At 45.6% G+C, this 20,043-nt stretch overlaps 1 protein-coding gene across 1 annotated transcript in view; it reads right to left on the reverse strand.

The window, feature by feature from the left end:
* The window catches only part of LOC134966970 (B-cell receptor CD22-like), a 60,986-nt gene that overhangs the window by 17,535 nt on the left and 23,408 nt on the right, over nt 1–20,043 (reverse strand). The window contains exons 3-5 of the mRNA XM_063943980.1: nt 13,431–13,721; nt 9,794–10,048; nt 2,752–2,997 (exon numbers count right to left, since the gene is read on the reverse strand). Of these exons, the coding sequence (XP_063800050.1) occupies nt 2,752–2,997; nt 9,794–10,048; nt 13,431–13,721 (792 nt within the window). The remainder of the gene's footprint in view (nt 1–2,751; nt 2,998–9,793; nt 10,049–13,430; nt 13,722–20,043) is intronic.

Genomic DNA, 20,043 nt, shown 5'->3' on the forward strand with positions numbered 1-20,043 from the left:
AAACACGCCCTGCGTTCGGCCAGCCACTCCCCCGTTTCTCCATACACTCCCGCGTTTTTCCCTGACACGCCAGCGTTTTTTAGCACACTCCCGGAAAACGTTCAATTACCTCCCAGAAACGCCCCTTTCCTGTCAATCATTCACCGATCAGCAGTGCGACTGAAAAGCGCCGCAGGATCCACAGCAAAACTGCTAAGTTTTAAGTTAAATAACTAAGCGCATGCGCCCTGCGTGCCTTGCGCATGCACAATTAGCAACAAATCGCAGCATAGCGAAAATCGTCAACGAGCGAACAACTCGGAATGACCCTCATGGTTCTGCCCAACTGCTAACAAATTTGCTGCTGCAATCAACTCAAAATTAGGCCCATAGTACAAAAGGCATCTTATTGGAATTATTGACTAACATCTGATCTACACCACCTCTAGGGATGAGGAAAATCAGATCATACAGTTAGTCTAAAAATAATATGGTTTCATTTAAATCACATTTTTTATGTTTAATCTTCATTTTGCGTTGGCTTTTCAATTTCTCTGGCTCTTTTGCCTCTTCCTAATAAACATTTTGGGGTTCATTTACTACAAGTGGACACTTTTTGGCATGTTTAAGCCCCAAATATAAAACACAATGATTTTAAAATCCAAGAAGTTTTGAATTTAACAAACCACTTCTTGGCATTTAATCCCCTCCGGGGTCTAACAAAATGCTTTTGGATTTACTAGGCTAAATTGTGTCCATAAAATGTGTAACTTGCTTTCAGAACAACTATGTTAGTTAAAAGCTTGAATTGATTTAAATCTTTCAACTCATTAGTATGGTGTGGTATATAATATACACACTGTCTAGATAGACAGTAATGAATTTAACCAAATATGATTGACATGCATTAGGTCAGCAGGGTCCATCAGGCAACCGGAAAGAAAACTGGAAGAAAGAAGGCAGGAGGACAGGGGCAGGAAAAGTTCTGAAAAAACTAATTGAGGTGGGCACAGGAGCTGACATGGGTGTGCCACTCTGGGACTTTCCCCCTTCACTGGGTCACAGACTATCTCCTCCACCCCTTGATGTGGGATGTAGACTGTTCACCTGGGCCACCCAGGTAAGCAGCCTATGTCCTGGGGTGAGGGGGAGAAGCCTATAATGCGGTGGAGGGGGGAAGCCCCAGAGTGGCAGCCCAGTAGCGGTTCCTGCGCATGCCTATGTGCACAGATTGTCATTTACGCCCTAAAAAGAGCAGTAGAATATAACTTTTTCATGTTATTAGTCACGATTTGTTGTAGTTTTCTGCTAAAATGCAGTAGGCGAGGTGGATAATGTGCATTTTGCAACAACAATATCCTATGATGATAGTTAGGTAAAGTGAGGGATCCTTGCTGATATACTTCCACTTCAGTGTGAATAATGTATAAATTAATTTTGAACAGTAAGAGATAAACAACATAATGGGCCAATGAGAGCTGAGAGGGGCTTGGGTTACTGGTGGGGAGGTGTGGCCAAACCCCGGAGGCATGTCCATGACCCCTCCAAGAAGAAAAGAAAAAAAATACTATGAGGCAGCTCTGCGCAACATTTGTCCCCCTCAGCAGCTGACTATGGGGGTCATTCATATCTGATTGCTGCTGTGCGTTTTTGCACATCGGGCGATCGGATCCGAACCGCACATGCATCTGAGCCGCAATGCGCACGCGTGTCGGGCAGCTATAATGGGCATCAGCTGTCAGCGACGGTACGGTGCGAAGGACCCATTTGCACAGGTGTTTACAAGGGGATCGACAGGAAGAGGCCGTTTGTGAGTGGAAACTGTCTGTTTTCCGGAAAAACGCAGCCGGGCTCAAGTGTTTTCAGGGAGGGTGTCTGGCATCAGCTTTGACCCCAATCAGTAGTATTCAATTGCACTGGAAGAGTAAGTCCGGGGCTGCGCAGAGACTGCACAAACTGATTTTGAGCAGCTCTGCTACACATAGGATCGCACACTTGCACAGCGATAATACACTCCCCCTGGACTATCTGATCGCAGGACTGCAAAAAACGCAGCCCAGCGTTCAGATCTGAATTAGGCCCTATGTCTCCTCCTGCAAGTATGAGTTTAGTGAATCAGTAGTACCCCAGCATTCCATCCCTCTTGGTGCCCGTGCTTGATACTAACCTTGAATGTAGAAATCTGCAGATGAGGAACTCCCTACATTGTTTTGTGCAATGCAGGAGAACATTCTATAGTTCTCCTCAGCTTTGATTACAAATGTGCTTTGTCCAGTTTTAATTAGTAACAAAGTTTTGTCCTTCATCCAGTAGTGTCACTCCCTTAATGCTTAGTGTTACAGTGCTGCCAATCACCTGCTCCCAAACACTTCTAAGGTGAGAATTGTGGGAACGGCGGCTTTGTGGCTAACCACAAGGTTAATAGAGGTCAATCACAAGATTGAGCAAATCCTTCTGCACCGATTGTTGGGAGGAGTTGGTTAAATCAAGAGTTTCTTACTACTGAAATTTTACATTTTGTAAACCTCTAGTACACGTTCTTTCAACGAATCAGCTTTGAGATAACATTTATCAATTGCATTCTATAAAATGTTAGGTACAAGCTGGTTAGTTGCTATGAGCAACTTCTTCACTTGTCCGCTTTTACTTTATTTACTTTTATTTTTTTTTTATTTTTTTAATTCACTCCTGATACATCAGCCCCTTATTTTTTATGTTTTTTACAGTTGGTTCAAGCAATAGACATTCTCTGCATGCTCCTGGATTACTGACCTTCAATGTAGACCTCTTCAGAGGGGGAACTCCCAGCCCTGTTGTGTGCGATACAAGAGTAGATTCCATTATTCTTTTCCGTTTTGATTACCAGTAGGATCTGTCCGGTTTCATTTGGTAGCAAAGAGTTATTCTTCATCCAGCTGTAGTGCGTCACGTTGGGTCTGCTGCTCAGGAAATCACACTTCAGCTCAGTGACTCCGTCTTTGGGTTCAGATTGAATAATGTGAACTTTGATAGGAGCATCTACAGAGCAGAAACAGAGTTAAGGATATCACAACACACAATCTAATTTAGAATACACAGAAGTTTTTAGTTGAAGATTTCTAATCTACATCAAGATACTGTAGAATTAAATTGTCCTGTTTCTACTTTATCATTATTTTTTATTTCACGTCTGCTGTCATCTCACCATGGGGGTCATTCCGAGTTGATTGCTAGCTGCATTTGTTCGCAGCGCAGCGATCAGGCTAAAAAACGTCAGTTCTGTGCATGCGTATGCGTCGCAATACGCACGAGCGACGTACTATTACAACGAACTATGTAGTTTTGCACAGGGTCTAGCGATGCTTTTCAGTCGAACTGCTGGCTGCAGAGTAATTGACATGAAGTGGGCGTTTCTGGGTGTCAACTGACCATTTTCAGGGATTAAAAAACAGAAACTGGAACTGCGCTTATCATTCAAGTAAAGATTTTATTCATTCCCACAATAAAAAAAAATATATAAAATATATATACTTATGCAATCACCGGCCGGATTCCATATATTGCACGGATCAAGAATATAAAATTTAATGCCTCTATATCACATAGCTATTATGCAAAGAGAAAATTTCTCCTAAAAACATACATTAAAAAATTAGTGCACATATGGTCGTTCCACTGACTATAATAACTGCCCTTGGGTGACTCCTATAACATTACAGGCGTCCCTGCAATGTGAGGTATTTCGTCTACTGTCCGTTTGTTTCTATGACAGAAAAGAATTAGCAAAGTGTTGCTTCAGTCACTGGTTATGAACTGTCCCAAAGATCATAAGTCAGCAAAGCAGTATTGTTAGTGCAATTATGACAAGCTTGTAATATGTCGTTCCCTTTAGCACTAGGGTGTCACTGCTACCTCTGATTGAGATGTAATAAAACTCAGGTATGAAAGCGTACTCCCTATTCCCCCTTAGCACTGGGGTCCGGATGTCCGGGTACTGGGTACGTTAGTAAGTTAGTGAGACAGCATGCAAAGAATGACTGGCTGTCACTTGATGAAATGATTTAGCAGGCCGGCTATAAACTCACTTGTCCACATGCGCGTTTCTCCGCCTTGGTATGCCTTCGGCGGCTTCCTCAGTGTGTTTTCATGGAGTGTTCGGAAAAACGCAGGTGTGCCAGGGAAAATGCAGACGTGGCTGGGCGAACGCTGGGCGTGTTTGTGACGTCAAATCCGGAACTGAATAGTTTGAATTGATCGCAAGCGCTGAGTAGGTTTTGAGCTACTCTGAAATTACACAAAAATTTTTTGCAGGCGCTCTGCGATACAACTGTTCGCACTTCTGCTAAGCTAAAATACACTCCCAGTGGACGGCGGCATCGCGTTTGCACGGCTGCTAAAAACTGGTAGTGAGCGATCAACTCGGAATGACCCCACATGTATGTTGTAAAAAGTGACCACCCCCTGAATGCCTGATGTCATGATGATGCACAAATGACATCATTATGTTACATAAAGGGGGCAAGGCAGGCAGTACTGGTAAGGGCAGCACCGACCGGGGTGTCTGCTGTATAGGCTGCAGCGTGCCTCTCTGGAGGGTCTAAAGGATGTTCTTGTGCTGCTGTAGCAGCAATCCTGGCTGCTGCATGCCTTTTTAGGCAACCTGCTAGCCAGAAACAAGGGCTGTGGGTGGCAACAGTGCCGCGAACAGAGCACTGCACTATTTGTGTTGAGATACTGGTCTCACACCCTAGTTATCGCCCTGATTGTAGAATGTGTTAATTAACAGAATACCAGCAGAGTTTTCATGCCACTAAGGATGCTTGTAGAGGATATCCTGTAAAACAGTACAAGGCCTACTTATCAAGAGTGACTGATTTAAAAAAATAAAGTTCTATCATGGCTTATCACAACTTATTACATCTATAGAACATTTTTTTTCAGCCCAATGCATTGATAGTCCTACCTGCCAGTCACAGACACTACAGGCAGTCCCATTGGGAGGTGTTTCCTCCCGCCGGGACTGCACGACCAGGCAGCGAATAGCAGACAGCTGGCTTCCTGCTGAAAGCCACTCCCTGCCTTTTGTGAAGCCCAATCCGGCTTCTATGGGCTACAGCTGATGCAGACCACAGAAGCTGGGGTTTTGCGCATGCACAGTTGCACTGCAGCTTCTGCACATGCACACATCCCGGCACCTGCTAAATCCATTGAAATTCTTTCCTCACCGGGCACATGGGTTGCGACTATTAAAAGTAAACAGGAACTGCGTCTGGTAACTGACACAGCCAAACAACTTCATGACTGGTGCAGGCTGCTCAAATGTCTTCAGCATCTGTTGATAAAACAACTGACATTTGCTTTTATACTGGACCATGAGTTTGGATTTTCCCAAGTTTAAACAAGTAGCCGGTTGTTGATTTGTGGTTTATTTTTACACTGCAATTTTTAGATTTCAGTTTTGAATACATCCCACCCAAATCTAACTCTCTCTGCACATGTTATATCTGCCCCTGCAGTGCACATGGTTTTGCCCAACTGCTAACAAATTTGCTGCTGCGATCAACTCAGAATTCGGCCCAATGTTTGAGTCTAGAACTTCTTAATGGGCAAAAATCAAATAATTCACATACAAAAACAGATACATTTATTGCCGTTGCTCAAACTTTGAGTATAGGCATGGATCAGCTTTTCTTCTTATAACTTTTTTCCCCCCAATAAAGCTTCCTTCATTTTACAATTCTGGGCTGTTGCCAATTGCTTAAGACCAAAGAGGGATTTTTTTGTCATTTGCAAACAAGGAATCTGACTTTTAATTACAATTATAATCATAATGATAAGTGCTATCATGGTGAGACTTCAAAAAGAAAGAATAATGCTGATGCACACTCTGTAGTACCAATCACTGCTATTATAATTATATATATAATGACCTCTACAATCTAGGTGCTTGGCATACTTTTTGGCCAAAAAATATGGGCCCACCAACCAGCATCCAAGTGACCTCATCTGTTGGGTCCCTAACACTAAGTTTAATGCCATGGTCTCGGACCCCACCAATCACTGGCATATCTATAATGGGTGCACACGGGACCCTGGGTCCAGAGGGGGCCCACACCCCACACACTGCACCCATTTCTTCTATACTTACCTTTACGGCATCCATCAGAGACTGTGTGTGGGCCCCCTCCACTCCCGTAGTCGTCACTGTCGCTGCTAGCACACTGAGCGCTAGAGACTTTGGCATAGTTCCAGAGTCTACAGCGCATGCGCAGGACTCCGTAAAAATGGCGCAGATCCATTTTTTGGAGTCCTGCGCATGCGCTGGAGACTCACGGTGACGGCTACGGGAGAGGAGGGGGCCCACACACGGAGTCTGCACACGGGTCCCTTACTCTCTAGAAATGCCGCTGCCACCAATCCAGCAAAACCAAACTTCCCCAAGATACCACACTAGTAATAGGCTAAGGTGTTAGCTTTTTCTTCTTTCTTATTAATACTTACTATGTGTTAAGGCAGGGCTGGCCAAACCAGTCCTCGAGATCTACCAACAGTTCACATTTTCCAGACCACCTAGCTGGTGCACAGGTGTAGTCATTACTGATTAAGTTGTGCTGCATTCATTCCTAACTGACCATTCTACAGATCTCCAGGAGGCCTGGAAAACATGAACTGTTGGTAGATCTCGAGGACCGGTTTGGCCTGCCCTGTGTTAAGGAGTGTTACATAGGTTAGAGGTATTAATTTGAATGCTAATAAGTGTTATATTATAAAAAAAAAAAAAAAAAGGGTGCTGAACCAAGTGTTACAATGTGACTCCCAAAAGTGGCCCAGCCACACAAACTCAGGGGGTCCTGTGCCCCAAACTCATCCATAAAACTGTCAAATTGTATACATTTATTCAGGACATACCAACATGTTGCCTTTCCCAATCTGCAGTCTGTGAATGTTAGTGATCGTTACTAATTAAAACACCTAGGACAGGTGGTCGGGGTGCCAATCCAAGCTGAAGGAGTCTCGGCCTTCAAATGTACTATGGTGGTGATCGCAGCAGGAAATTTTTTAGCAGTTGGGCAAAACCATGTGCACTGCAGGGGAGGCAGATATAACATGTGCAGAGAGAGTTAGATTTGGGTGAGTTATATTTTTTCTGTGCAGGGTAAATACTGGCTGCTTTATTTTACACTGCAAATTAGAGTGCAGATTGAACACACCCCACCCAAATCTAACTCTCTCTGCACATGTTATATCTGCCTCCCCTGCAGTGCACATGGTTTTGCTCAACTGCTAAAAAATGTCCTGCTGCGATCAACTTGGAATTACCCCCTATGTACACTATATAGAATATATGAGGGAGGGAGACATTGGGCTATACACCCTAACTGCAAACATAATGAAAGGTGCTATAATGCTGAGACTTGTAGTTCCACACAGACAGAAATAATAATGCAGATGTACACTCTACAGTACCAAGCATTGCTAATCAGAATAATTATAATGAACTCTGCAATCCAACATAGAGCAAATTTGAGGTGTTTGGCATACTGTACTTTAATTAATACATCTTTTTCGAATCTGCATATGCTTTTTGCGCAAACATGCCCTTCCTCAGCTTGGTATACATTGCATCGGCCCTGTCCCACGACATAGCTAAGGGGTCTATTGACATTTTCCCGTACTTTTGTAGAAATTATGTATCAAGGCCATTCATTATAAAGGTAATACAGTGTCACGACTGAGGTTATTTGTGAACCCGGACTAGTACTGGACACTGGGTTTGGTCTTGAGCACAGTAGACAGAATTGGTCCGGCTTAGTGAATGATCCGCTCATCCAGACGTGGCAGTACTTTATGGGAAAGGTGACCAGCTATGGGTACTGGAACACTGGTGGTGGAAGCCACCAGTGCAATGGGTAGCTGGGTAGTCACCTAATGGAGAGTCACGTGACAACTGGTGAGTTGACGGAATGCTGGGAGGATCAGCAATGTAGGAAAGTCACAGATCGCTGGCTGGAACCAACGTGATAGCTGTCAATGAGGCTGAGGACAACAGCAGTACTTGAAGATGAAGCTGAGGATGTCAGTGATACTTGTACACAAAGCCGAGAATGTCGGTAATGCTTGTAGCAGAAGCTGAGGACGTCAGCATTACTTTAACCAAAGCTGAGAATGTCAGCAACATAGTTTTCCAGATGCTGGGGAGCTGAGGTAGTGCAATGGGGATTCCGTATGCTGTGCATTGCAGTGTCGGCACGGCTGGTTTCCCAGTAGCTGTGATGTGGTGGTTCTGCACAATGGATACTGCAATGTTGTAGACAGCAGCGGCAGGTTTTCCAGATACTATGGTGCGCTACATTGCGCAGCAGAGAACTGGAACCTGGCAAGAACCAGCAAAGTCTCTAAGGCTGCTAGGGATATAGGACTGTCCCTCTGGTTCTCTGGAGGACTTCCAGTGAGTCTGGAGATGCCAGAATGTAGTGGCAGCAATGGCCCTTTAAATCATCCAGGGAGTCAGGCAGTGCACGACATGACAATTACAAATGTTACTAGGGATATAGGATAGTCCCTCTGGATCACTGGAGGACTTCCAGTGAATCTGGAGCTGCCGGGATATAGTGGCAGCGATGGCACTTTAAATCATCCAGGAAGTCCGGCAGTGCGGGGGATGGTAACTTGCACAGAGTCTATTACCAGCAGGAGATTCTGGAGCTCACTCCAGGCTGAGAGACACCAAAGCACTGACAGCTTGCTAGTGCTTGAGACCTGGAACTTATACCCAGTGTTTACAGCTGAGTGGATGAGCGGCTCACTTGATGCGGAAGTGAATCCAGATTGGACCCTAGAAGGTCAGCTGACCAGAAACTGTCATGGCGACGTCCATAGCTAGTTTTGGAGGGAACTCTGGCATGGTGTGTGCATAGACAGGCAATAATGACCACAGGTCCTGAGAGCACAGGAAGGCATATCTGGTAACCACGGGACTTGTAGATGCTGGCACGGAAGTATAGGACAGCATGAGAATCCTCAATAATTGCTATGCAGGCACACCATGCAGAGACTTGCTGAGTTCTGAATTCACACAGAAGGTTAATCAATACAGATGCACTCGTTAGCAGAGAGTGAGCTCAGCACACAAAGAACTCATCCTACTGGTGAGCTGTTTATCCCAGACAGCAGAAAACATGCAGGTTACAGGACAGATGGCAGCGGTAAGTCACCAAATGATATGATTTTAGTCAGGATTGTGACATACAGGAGATATCATGGATATCTCCTGCTTACCTTTTTGGACAGTTCTGACCCAGTGCCCCCCATACTATTGTACGAGGACCTACATTTTCAGATCTCTCCACCCCTGTTTGGTTCCCTCTGATGACCATCAGGAGCTTAGTGTGCATACATAAACCCTAGTTCACACATGTATTAGCACTGCTGAGTCAGACTCAGCAGTGTAAACATTCACTGCTATGGAATTAGTAGAAGTGATAGGGATCGTAGGGGCGGCTTATGTTTGGATCAACTGACTCAGCACCAGAGCAATGTTGAGTTGTTCCAGCGTTTTAGTATCCACCGATGCTATTTGCAGCAAGTTGGATTCTAAATTAGCATGTTAGTGCTTAATGATAGGCCCCAAAATTATGTACTACTCCCCATAGTTGCAAAAATAGATAGCTGCATAAAAAAATCAAAAACAGTACAATAAATGATTAAATGCAAAGATGCCAACTGCTAAAAAAAAGTATTAATACCTACAACAGAATTACACAAAATTATGTCTGCTGTAAAAATAGAGTATATATACTGAATATGTATGTAAGTGCTGATTTTGTATACGTACATTGCACAGGAATCTCTGTTAGCGCAGACTCTCCACTACCCACTTCATTTATTGCAGTACAGGAATAGGGCTCCGTGTCCCATGTCACATTCTTCACTATGAGTATTTGTTGCCGGACTTGTAATTTAGCTTTATTCTTCCCTCTGTACCATTCATATTTAGATACGGCTGGCTTAGAGTTTCTGCTTCCGCATGATAAATGCGCATCACCTCCTGGTGTTAGAACAGATGTGACAGTCACACCTTTTGGTGGGACTGTGAACAAAAAAAGAAACACCTTAAACTGTGCTATCACAACAGTAACAAAGTCATTATGATGTTACATGAATTTAAGAATTATCCTCACAATATCAATTTAATATTTGTCCTTTATTTTTCATAAAACATCTTCTACCACAAATACTGCAGGTCTATTTCTGACAGAGAACAGGGGGTTATGGGTCGATGTAGATGGACATATGATTTATTTATTTTTATTATTTCTATTGATAAATGGATTTATGTAGCACATAAATTATTAATTAATCCTGCTCATTGCAGAAGGGAACAAGTCAGGCCCTCTCACTTATTGCAGACATGCAGCAGCCACATATCAATATTCCTAGGACACACCCATTTTTAATAGAACTCCACACACCGCAAAGGACAGCTCTTATAGGGAGAGATGTCCTCTGCTGGCATCTTCATGCATACAGCAATTAATAAATGCTGATATACATGCGATGAGTGGCGGGATCCATTGCTTTGATACTTTGATGCATCCCACCCAAGAAGAGATACAGAACACAATTTCTGTGCTGCGCCCAACTTCAAAAACAGCACTCTCCTTTCTCCTGCCATTTACCATCATCTTCTCTTCGTCAACATGTCCTACTACCCATGCTATTCACATATCCCCTAAGGCCTCTCTTGCTAATTATAAGCCTTCAGCACTTGACTCTCCCAGTTTCTCCTCTTTGTTCACCATTGCCACCATCTCCTGCCTTCCCATTGTCTACCTCTACAATTGTGCTCTCACCACTTCCCTGGTTTTTGCTGCACTATACAGTAAGTCACCATTAGATAAAGAAGGTCCCCTCCTCAACCTTGGCACCCAACCCTGACCCACTTTCTCCAAAATATCTAATACACAACTGAGTGTCTCTGGAAAAAGTGTCACTCCCTCACTACTTTAAGTCTCTCATCTTGTCATAGCACATCAGACACTGGCATTCACTTACCGGGTCTGGCAGTGCTAGGGTCCTGGGTGGTGGCAAGCAGTGGACAGGAAGTCCCTGATGCCCACTGCTGAGGTCTCTGATCCCGGATCCCCTCCTCTGGCTTATTTTCCCGTATGCGGCAATGCCTCCCACAGGGACACGCGCGTGTCGCTGTACCAGATTTAATGGGATAGGCGCGCCAAATGTCACATTGTGCTTGGTTCGAATTTTGAGTCTCTGAGCACTGAACAGTGCCAGAGTGTAGGCTCTAATACCTTGCTCCAATGTTGTCTTGTGCTACCCAGCGTTCTACCTTCCTGTGCTCCATTCCTGCCTCCTTAGTGCCTTGTTCCAAGTATCTGCCTTCCTTCCCTCTGCTCAGTTCTCAGTTCCTGCCATCCTAGTGTCTGCTACTGATCTACCCATCCAGCATTGACCATGGCTGTGTCAGTTATCTTCATGTTTAACAACTCACAGCAAATTATTATACAAGCTCCATACTTGGGAAACCAGGCAGAGTTCTGCATCCTGTGTTTTGGTGCAGCAAAGCTGAAATTACTTTGCGGGGGTCCCTGGTGAACATCACTAGCATGTTAGACTCCGCACCTCTGTATTGGGTCTCTGCCAATACCTAAAGTATGGGTTGCATCCTCAAACCACCAGAGAGTTTGTGACACATCTCCACCCAATCATCCAACCTAGTCCACCTTTGTTTGCCACCTTCACCTCCCTCCCGATTCCATGTACCCTCTCTACACTTGACTTTTCCACCCACATAACCACCAAAATAGATTCCATTCACTGTGGCATCTCCACTTCTGCCTCCCACCCCCTCAATAACAGCAATCCTTATCTACATTTTCTTCTTCAAGCTCTTCTCCTCTCCTTCCACCTGCCTTCTTGACTGTAAGCCCTCTCACCAGATCCTCACTCTCGATGCCTGCTCATCCATCACCCACCAGCTTACTCTATCCCTCACATATGGAACATTATCCTCTTCTTTCAAACATGGCCCAGTCTCTCCCATCCTCTCCCTTTTTTTTAAATACTGCCCATCTCTCTTCTCCACTACACCTCCAAACTTCTTGAGTAGGGTTATATATAAATGACTCACTTTGTTCCTCTCATTCCATTGCTTCCTTGGCCCTCTTCAATCAAGTTTTTGAACTATGTATTCAACCAATACTGCCATCACTATTACTGCATTTGAATCCCCTCCTATTACAAATACTTCACTCTGTTGGTCTTCATGAGTCAATACTTTCATTGTTCACCTCCAACTTGGTCAAATGCTCCTTCTCTGTCTCCACACCCGCCTCCACCTCCTCTGCTCTTCCAGTAGTATCCCCAAATCTCTGTGCTTGACCCCTTTCTCTTCTTTCTCTACAAATGTTTCCTCTGTGAGCGTCTCAGTTCTTTATTAAAAAACAGTAATGCAAATACATTCTAAAAGTTTGGGAATCATATAAATAATCACAAAATTACTTGATCCAGAACTATATATTATCCAAAACAATAGATCCTAATATTTTTATATTGGGCCTGATATAGGGGTAATTCAGAACTGATCGTAGATGTGCTAAATTTAGCACATCTATGATCAGTTTCTCTGACATGCGGTGGGACACCAAGCACAGGGCTAGTCCGCCCCGCATGTCAGGTCATACCCCCCCCCCCACAAGGGTGCAAAAGCATCGCACATCGGCTACGCTTTTGGCCCCGACGAGTAGCTCCCTGCCTGCGCAGCATAGCTGTGCTGTCAGGCGGCTACCCAGCATGTGCCGGGCCCGCCCCCACAATGGTTTGGACATACCTGCGTTGCTCGGACCGCGCCCCCGTAGCTCTTCCGTTGGCATGCCCCCTCCCACCCCGCGGCCGCCTTTGCCTGTGAATCAGGCAGAGGCGATCGCAGCCCTGAGATGCTGTTAGCACTCCACAAAGGGCTTCAGACTGCGGCCGCTGCAGTGATCCAGTCTGAACTACTCACTTAGAGGTGTGGGCAATTCCAATGCTGGGCATTCCTGGGTAGTGACTGGGAGGTGGCTAAATGATACTAGTTTTGCTGACAGATAACCTTCACCTACCATAGAGCAGCTCTGATAGTGTGAATGTTGGTGGCATCTAAAGACGTACCAGGCCATAGTATGGACAGTCCTTGCATATTCATTTGCACAGATGTACACAAGAGAAGGACTTTGTAGCTGCAATTTCATAAAGTCACAGACGGATGACTGCTATAAGATGCGCCCATATCTTCCTTCACCTCTGTGAATCAGGCCCAGCATGTTCAAACTGTGTTTTTGTCATAATTTACCCATAATACGTGCATTTTATGTTCAATATGATTTTTGCCTGGGATCTGCTATCACTGAGTAAATATACAGAACCCCATCATGTTTAAAATGTCAATTATCTTAATTTAGCCATAAAATACCTACATTTGATGATCATTAGAGCTTCATTCTGGATTCTTAGTCCATTATGATGGGTGGCTCTGCATTGAATGATTGTCCCATCATCCACATATGAAGGAATAAAAGTAAGTTCTGATACTTCTCTCCAGTTCCCTCCAGATAATGGTATTGATTGTCTATTGATCTGTCCAGGTTTGTTCCATTCTAGAGAAGGAGGGTTGCTGGCACACGTGTGATCTGCATAGCAACGGATAATGGTGGCAATTCCTTCCGTCATATCGCCAGACCCGCGTAGTACAGGCTTTGCTGGGGAATCTGAGAAATATTAATATAAATGTTAGAGCTAATTTCTCACAACTATTTATTTTTTAATTTTATTTAAATAAAAAAAAATGTAATCCTCTGTTACCAATAGTAACTCTTTTCTCCAGGGAACCCACCATATGATGTACATATTCATCATTATACTGACTAGCATACTGTATAGCCTGAACCTTTGCTGTTCTCTTCCAGTGTTGTGTGTTGTCACTATAGTAGGAAAGAATGAATGCTGGAGTTCTGGCTGAAAGATTGGAGCTATGTCAGCTATCCCCTTCCAGCCAATTAAGTATGACGGCTTCACTTGTGCCATAGCCAGATTATAAGGGGGATGCAGGGCATACTGTACCCCGGGCCCCCCTTTGTCAGGGGCCCCCCATCCAAAGCACACTGATATCACTAGCTTTCCCGCTTAGTGTGAGAGATGTGAGACAGAATGAGAGCAGGACAGTATGCATTGCAGGAAGAGACACAAGAATATCATGTTTCATGAGCTACCGACAGAGCTTTCTGACCAGAGGAGAGATGTGAGGGTGGAGAGAGCTGGGACACAGGGATCCCAGCTTCTCCTCCTCTCTGCCCGGGTGTCTGAGTACTGTGTAAACTTTTATTCAACTAAACCATTTGGATCTAAAGAAAGAGACACACACACAAAGGGGTACATTTACTAAGGTGGAAGATTTTTAGAACTGGTGATGTTGCCCATAGCAACCAATCAGATTATATCTATTATCTGCTAGAAGCAGCTAGATAAATGGTAAGTAGAATCTGATTGGTTCCCATGGGCAACATCACCAGTTCTAAAAATCTCCCACCTTAGTAAATTTACCCCAGAGAGTCCTCCTGGGTCCTGTCCCAGTGTGTAAGTAATACAGAGGCTGATGCTATTCTTGCATGTGACAAGATACCTTTTATTTTTCTATGTGTATTTTAAGGTTAAGTTGTCTTTGTTCCACTACAAGAACATTTTATAAAATAGTTATCTTTCAATTAGGTGGAGCTACTGTATAAACAGTACCCAGGTATTATTAAACTATTGTTTTAAAACTAATATACACCATTGGTTTAAATGTAATATACACAGTCTCCAGGGATCGGCAGCGCTGTGTCTATCACAGGTGTCGTGCAGCACACTGGACTCAGCATTCAGCATATCTCTCCTTTTAAGTCCACCCCCAGACTCCCATTGGCTAGGTTTCAATAGAGTCTGGGGGCGGGCATTGAAGGAGAGTGAAGTCGAATGCTGTGTCCCGGGGCAGTGGCGACTGTGATAGACACAGCGATTCTGCTCCCTGGGGAACTGCCGCCACTAACTGGATCCCTCCCTGCATTATGTAGTTGGCGCTGGAGCCACCGCGGAATATAACCACCTCTGAACCCAATTGAATAATAACACAACACACCATAGCTGGCAGAAAGAAGGTCCAGATTGTATTTATCACTTCCACATTGCTGGAGGCCCAAGAAAAACAATTGCAAACATACTATTCAGTTTGGTAATTGGGGTGTGGTACACCTACCCATCCCGTCCACTGGTAGCCACCGATGGGCACACCCAATTCAATGGACTGGGTTCTCCAATCCTACTCATCATGAAGTCACATGCGGTCACTCCTCACTCTCTAGCAATTCATCCTCCCATCACAGTGTTAACAAGGCGATTTGGGTATGTCTAGTTTGCAAAATGCATTTCCTGCTACAGCTAGGACCTTCCCCAGGACCCAGCCCACCACCAACTAGCTCATACTGCCCAACCTACGTAATAAGTCCTCAACAAACCAAAACAACATTCATTACAAAGAGAAAGCACATTCCTGAGCATTACAGTTTCTTTTCACAAGTCGTCCCCTTCCAGGTCTCCTCCTCTTTGGACCTCCTGTCTCTTTTGAGTAACTTTTAAACCTGCACTGTCTAGTCCATGCCCCCCTGCTCCTGCAGTAACACACGTCCTTGCTGTGACAAAAGCTATTCCTCAGACTCACCCAAGTCTACCCCCATTAATACAGTGCATATCTACATTGAGACCAGATAGCAGGTCCTCATCTCACAATATCTACAGACGAAAGGCAACAATAAAGGCAAGGATCTTTGCTATGTACTCAGTGGCGCTGAGAGAGGACGGGAGAGGGTACAAATTACCTGGGCCCAGGTCTGATGGAGGGGCCCAGTGGGGGCTCCTGGCCCCTTACCTGGAAACAGCATCTGCAGCTTCTCTGCTCAGCCCCAGGGACGTGCAGTCAGGGGAGGCAGTGCCTCATCTGTCATGCTCCCTATCATGCTTAGGGTTCTCATAATAAAAATGATTGGTAGAACACAAAGAAGATATGTATAACTTATAAGCATCTTCTTAGTATTAATGCAATATAGGTACAAATTACCAGAGTTTTAGGGCTCCTTCATTTGCAGGGAGAGATAGAGATGAGGCAGTGGCAGCTCAGCCTCATCTCTCACACTGTCAGACACTGCCTGTACAGATGGCCGGGGCTATACAGCGGCCAATCAGACCGCATAGAACAGAGAAATGTGAGGCATGACCCACAGTTGGGGAGTGTGTGAGCTCTAATGGGCAGCTCAGGTTGGTCATGTGACCAATGCAGGAAGGGAAGGAAGACAGACCCCGGGCTGAGCAGTGTAGCAGGGGAGGAGGGAAATGGAGACCCGCCGTGTCAGCAGCAGCCATCCGTGCGCAGTGACTGGGGTACGTAGCTGCCAGAACCTGGATTCTGTGTGTGTGTGTGTGTGTGTGTGTGTGTGTCATCTGTAGTGAGTGTAGGGACAGGACTCTATATGTGGGGCACCTGTAGTGAGTGTGGGGACAGTGTGTGTGTCATCTGTAGTGAGTGAGGGGACAGGTGTGTGTGAATGTGGCATCTGCAGTGAGTGTGGGGACAGGTGTGTGTGTGTGTGGCATCTGTAGTGAGTGAGGGAGGGGACAGGACTCTGTTTGTGTGTGTGTGTGTGTGTGTGTGTGTGTGTGTGTGGCATCTGTAGTGAGTACGGGGACAGGTGTTTGTGAGTGTGGCATCTGTAGTGAGTGCGGGGACAGGTGTTTGTGAGTGTGGCATCTGTAGTGAGTGCGGGGACAGGTGTTTGTGAGTGTGGCATCTGTAGTGAGTGTGGGGACAGGTGTGTGTATGTGGCATCTGTAGTGAGTGAGGGGACATGACTGTGTGTGTGTGTGTGTGTGTGTGTGTGAAGGAGAGGGGGCTGCTTCAGCGGCGCCTCCACCAATTACATAGCGCTGCTGCGGCTCCAGTACCCCTCCCTCCTCCACCTTCGCTGCTGCCCGGGAATGGATCTGCCTGCACGAGGAGCCTGACAGCCAGAGGGGAGAGATGGTAAGTCTCTCTCTCTCTCTCTTTCTCTCTCTCTCTCTTTCTCTCTCTCTCTTCTGTCTGCCACAATGTGTAAAAAGCGGGGTTGGCTGCCGTAATGTGTATAAAGGGGGACGCTGTCTGCCGTAATGTGTAAAAGGGGCACGCTGGCTGCCGTAATGTGTAAAAAGGGGGACGCTGGCTGCCGTAATGTGTAAAAAGGGGGACGCTGTCTGCCGTAATGTGTAAAAAGGGGGACTGTCTACCGTAATGTGTAAAAAGGGGACGCTGCCTGCTGTAATGTGTAAAAAGGGGACTCTGCCTGCTGTAATGTGTAAAAAGGGGGACTGTCTGCCGTAATGTGTAATAGGGGCTCTACCTGGTGTAGTGGCACTACTGTGCAGCATCATTTGAATAATGGAGACTACTGTGCACCGTAGTACGAATTGGTATTATTTTGTGGCCATGCCCCTTCCCCATGAAGCCACGCCCCTATATATTTTCCAGGCACCTGTGGCGTGCACTGCCCCTATCTTGTATATTCTCCCTGTGTTTGCATGGATTTAGTGCAGGGACGTAAGAGTTTAATTGTGTAGGGGTGAGACAGGCTCCTGGCACTGAAAGCCACCCCCATTTGTGTCTTTCCAGCCTCTGACATCACCGCACGTCACTGCTCAGCCCAGCACACGCTGCTGTGTGCTGGGCTGCAGTGTGGCCAGGGAAGTGCTTTTTTCTGAGGATGCATGGCCACACCTCCTGTGATTAGGCCATGCCCCCCCCTGAAAAGTACCTGGGCCCAGCCAGGCTTTCTACTGCCCTGGCTGGGAGGCATGCCATGCTCCTGTGAGTGCGTGCTTCTCATGTGCTAGACACCCTCCCAAAGAGGTGTGGCTATGCCCCCAGCATGCTGTGGTCACACCCCCTCCAGTGGGGGCACGGGTGCCCAGGAAGTTGTTGTACCGAGGCCCATGATTTCTCTTGGCAGCCCTGTATGTACTGTATAAGAGTGGGTACCTGCTTACAGGGCCGACAACAGAAATCTTGGGGCCCAGTACAGTGATATCACCGGGGCCCCCTCAGATTAATATATATATATATATATATATATATATATATATATATATATATTAAAGCACAACGGAATTTGCTGAGCTATAAGAAACTTTTAATAAATATATTTATTTATCTATACACATATATAAATATGTATATCTCTCCTTTCTCCCCCACACACACCAGTGTCTCCCTCTCTTCTTCTTCCCACAGACCCATGGCCGGACTGCCCATCTGGCACTTCTGGCAAATGGCAGATGGGCAGATGGGTCGATGGGCTTGTGGGCCAGATCTCCTCTCTGGCTGCTCCCTCGCCTACCCTCCCGTCTGACTCACGGCACACCTCTGACTTTAGTGCCCACACGCCTCAATACACCGTGCACGTCCTTGGCACACAACCTACACCGCCTACACTGCACTGCCCTATTTGGACAAGATGGCACACATCCTTGCCGGGCACTAGGTGGCATTTCCTTGGGGCCCCTCTGATCCTTGGGGCCAGGTACAGGTGTCCCTTTGACCCGCCCTCTCGCCAGCCCTGGCTGCTTAATAGCGGATGTAGTCACCATCCCTGCGGTCGGAATCTCGGAGGTGGGCATATTAACGTCGGGATCTTGGCGGCAGGGGGCCCATGACTATTCCCACTCATGGGTGTCCACAACAAACATAGAGAGGGCATAGAACCTGTGGCGAGTGTAGCGATCCACTGAGCCCAAAAGAGGCTTTATTGCGCTCGCCCCCCCCCCCCCCCCGCGCGCCACCATTCCGGCGGCCAGGATACAAACGTCAGTATGCTGACCGTCGGGATCCCGGCTGCCAGTCACACATACACAGCGCCTTAATAGAGTGTATGTGGAATTCCCACTAGAAGGCCCAGCACCAAAGTAGTATTGTTGTTAGTGTAGAGTATTTAGTATAAGGGGCCTAATTCAGACCTGACCAAAACTTTTCTCTAATCTGCAAAACCATGTGCACTGCAGGGGAGGCAGATGTAACATGTGCAGAGAGAGTTAGATTTGGGTGGGGTGTGTTCAAACTGAAATCTAAATTGCAGTGTAAAAATAAAGCAGCCAGTATTTACCCTGCACAGAAATAATATAACCCACCCAAATCTAACTCTCTCTGCACATGTTACATCTGCCCCACCTGCAGTGCACATGGTTTTGCCCATTAGAGAAAGATTTTGATTTTGCGATCAGGGGGTAAATTTACTAAGATGGGAGTTCTATTTAAGATGGGATGTTGCCCATAGCAACCAATCAGCCTCTACTTCTCATTTATCTAGCACCTTCTAGAAGATAATACCTGGGCCAGTATTTACTAAAAATCAGAGTTTGGCCGATTTGTGTGGTTTTTTTTTAAATCTAAGTCCCAATCCGGGAATTCACTAAGCACCAATCTCGCCAGTGTCTGGTCTATGCGTAATGGTTTGAATGACGTTCCGAAATACGAATGAATAGACCATCGTTCAAACGCGGCTGTTATTTCATAGAATACGGGAATTCACTATTCATTCGTATTTGGGTGTTAGTCTCTGATAGCTCAAATGCGGTCGTATTTTTTTGCGATTCGTTAAAAAAAGCGGCCAAAAAAATAGACCTGGGCCAATATTTACTAATATTCGTGTTTGAGTTTGTTTGTGTAGCGTTTAAACTCGTTTTGTATCGGGTGCATTTTTATGCAACTTTTTGAATCCATATACACAAAGTTACGAAGCAGTCGACTTTATGGTTTTCGTGTTTTCAGATGTCGATGCCAGTCGGTTTTTTTTGGGCACATTTACGGCCGTCATTGTCGTTTGCGTACGTGTTTTTGTTGTATATGCTGTTTTTCTTCCTAAGTTAAACGCGGCAGGGTTTTTATTTCCAGCGGCTGCATTTTCACTTTCAGTTTCGATTTTCATCCCCGTTCGTGATTGGTTGTGTTTCAGATGGTAGGAGTGTCTGTGCGCA

Source organism: Pseudophryne corroboree, chromosome 10, assembly GCF_028390025.1.
Source record: "Pseudophryne corroboree isolate aPseCor3 chromosome 10, aPseCor3.hap2, whole genome shotgun sequence".
NCBI lineage: Eukaryota > Metazoa > Chordata > Amphibia > Anura > Myobatrachidae > Pseudophryne > Pseudophryne corroboree.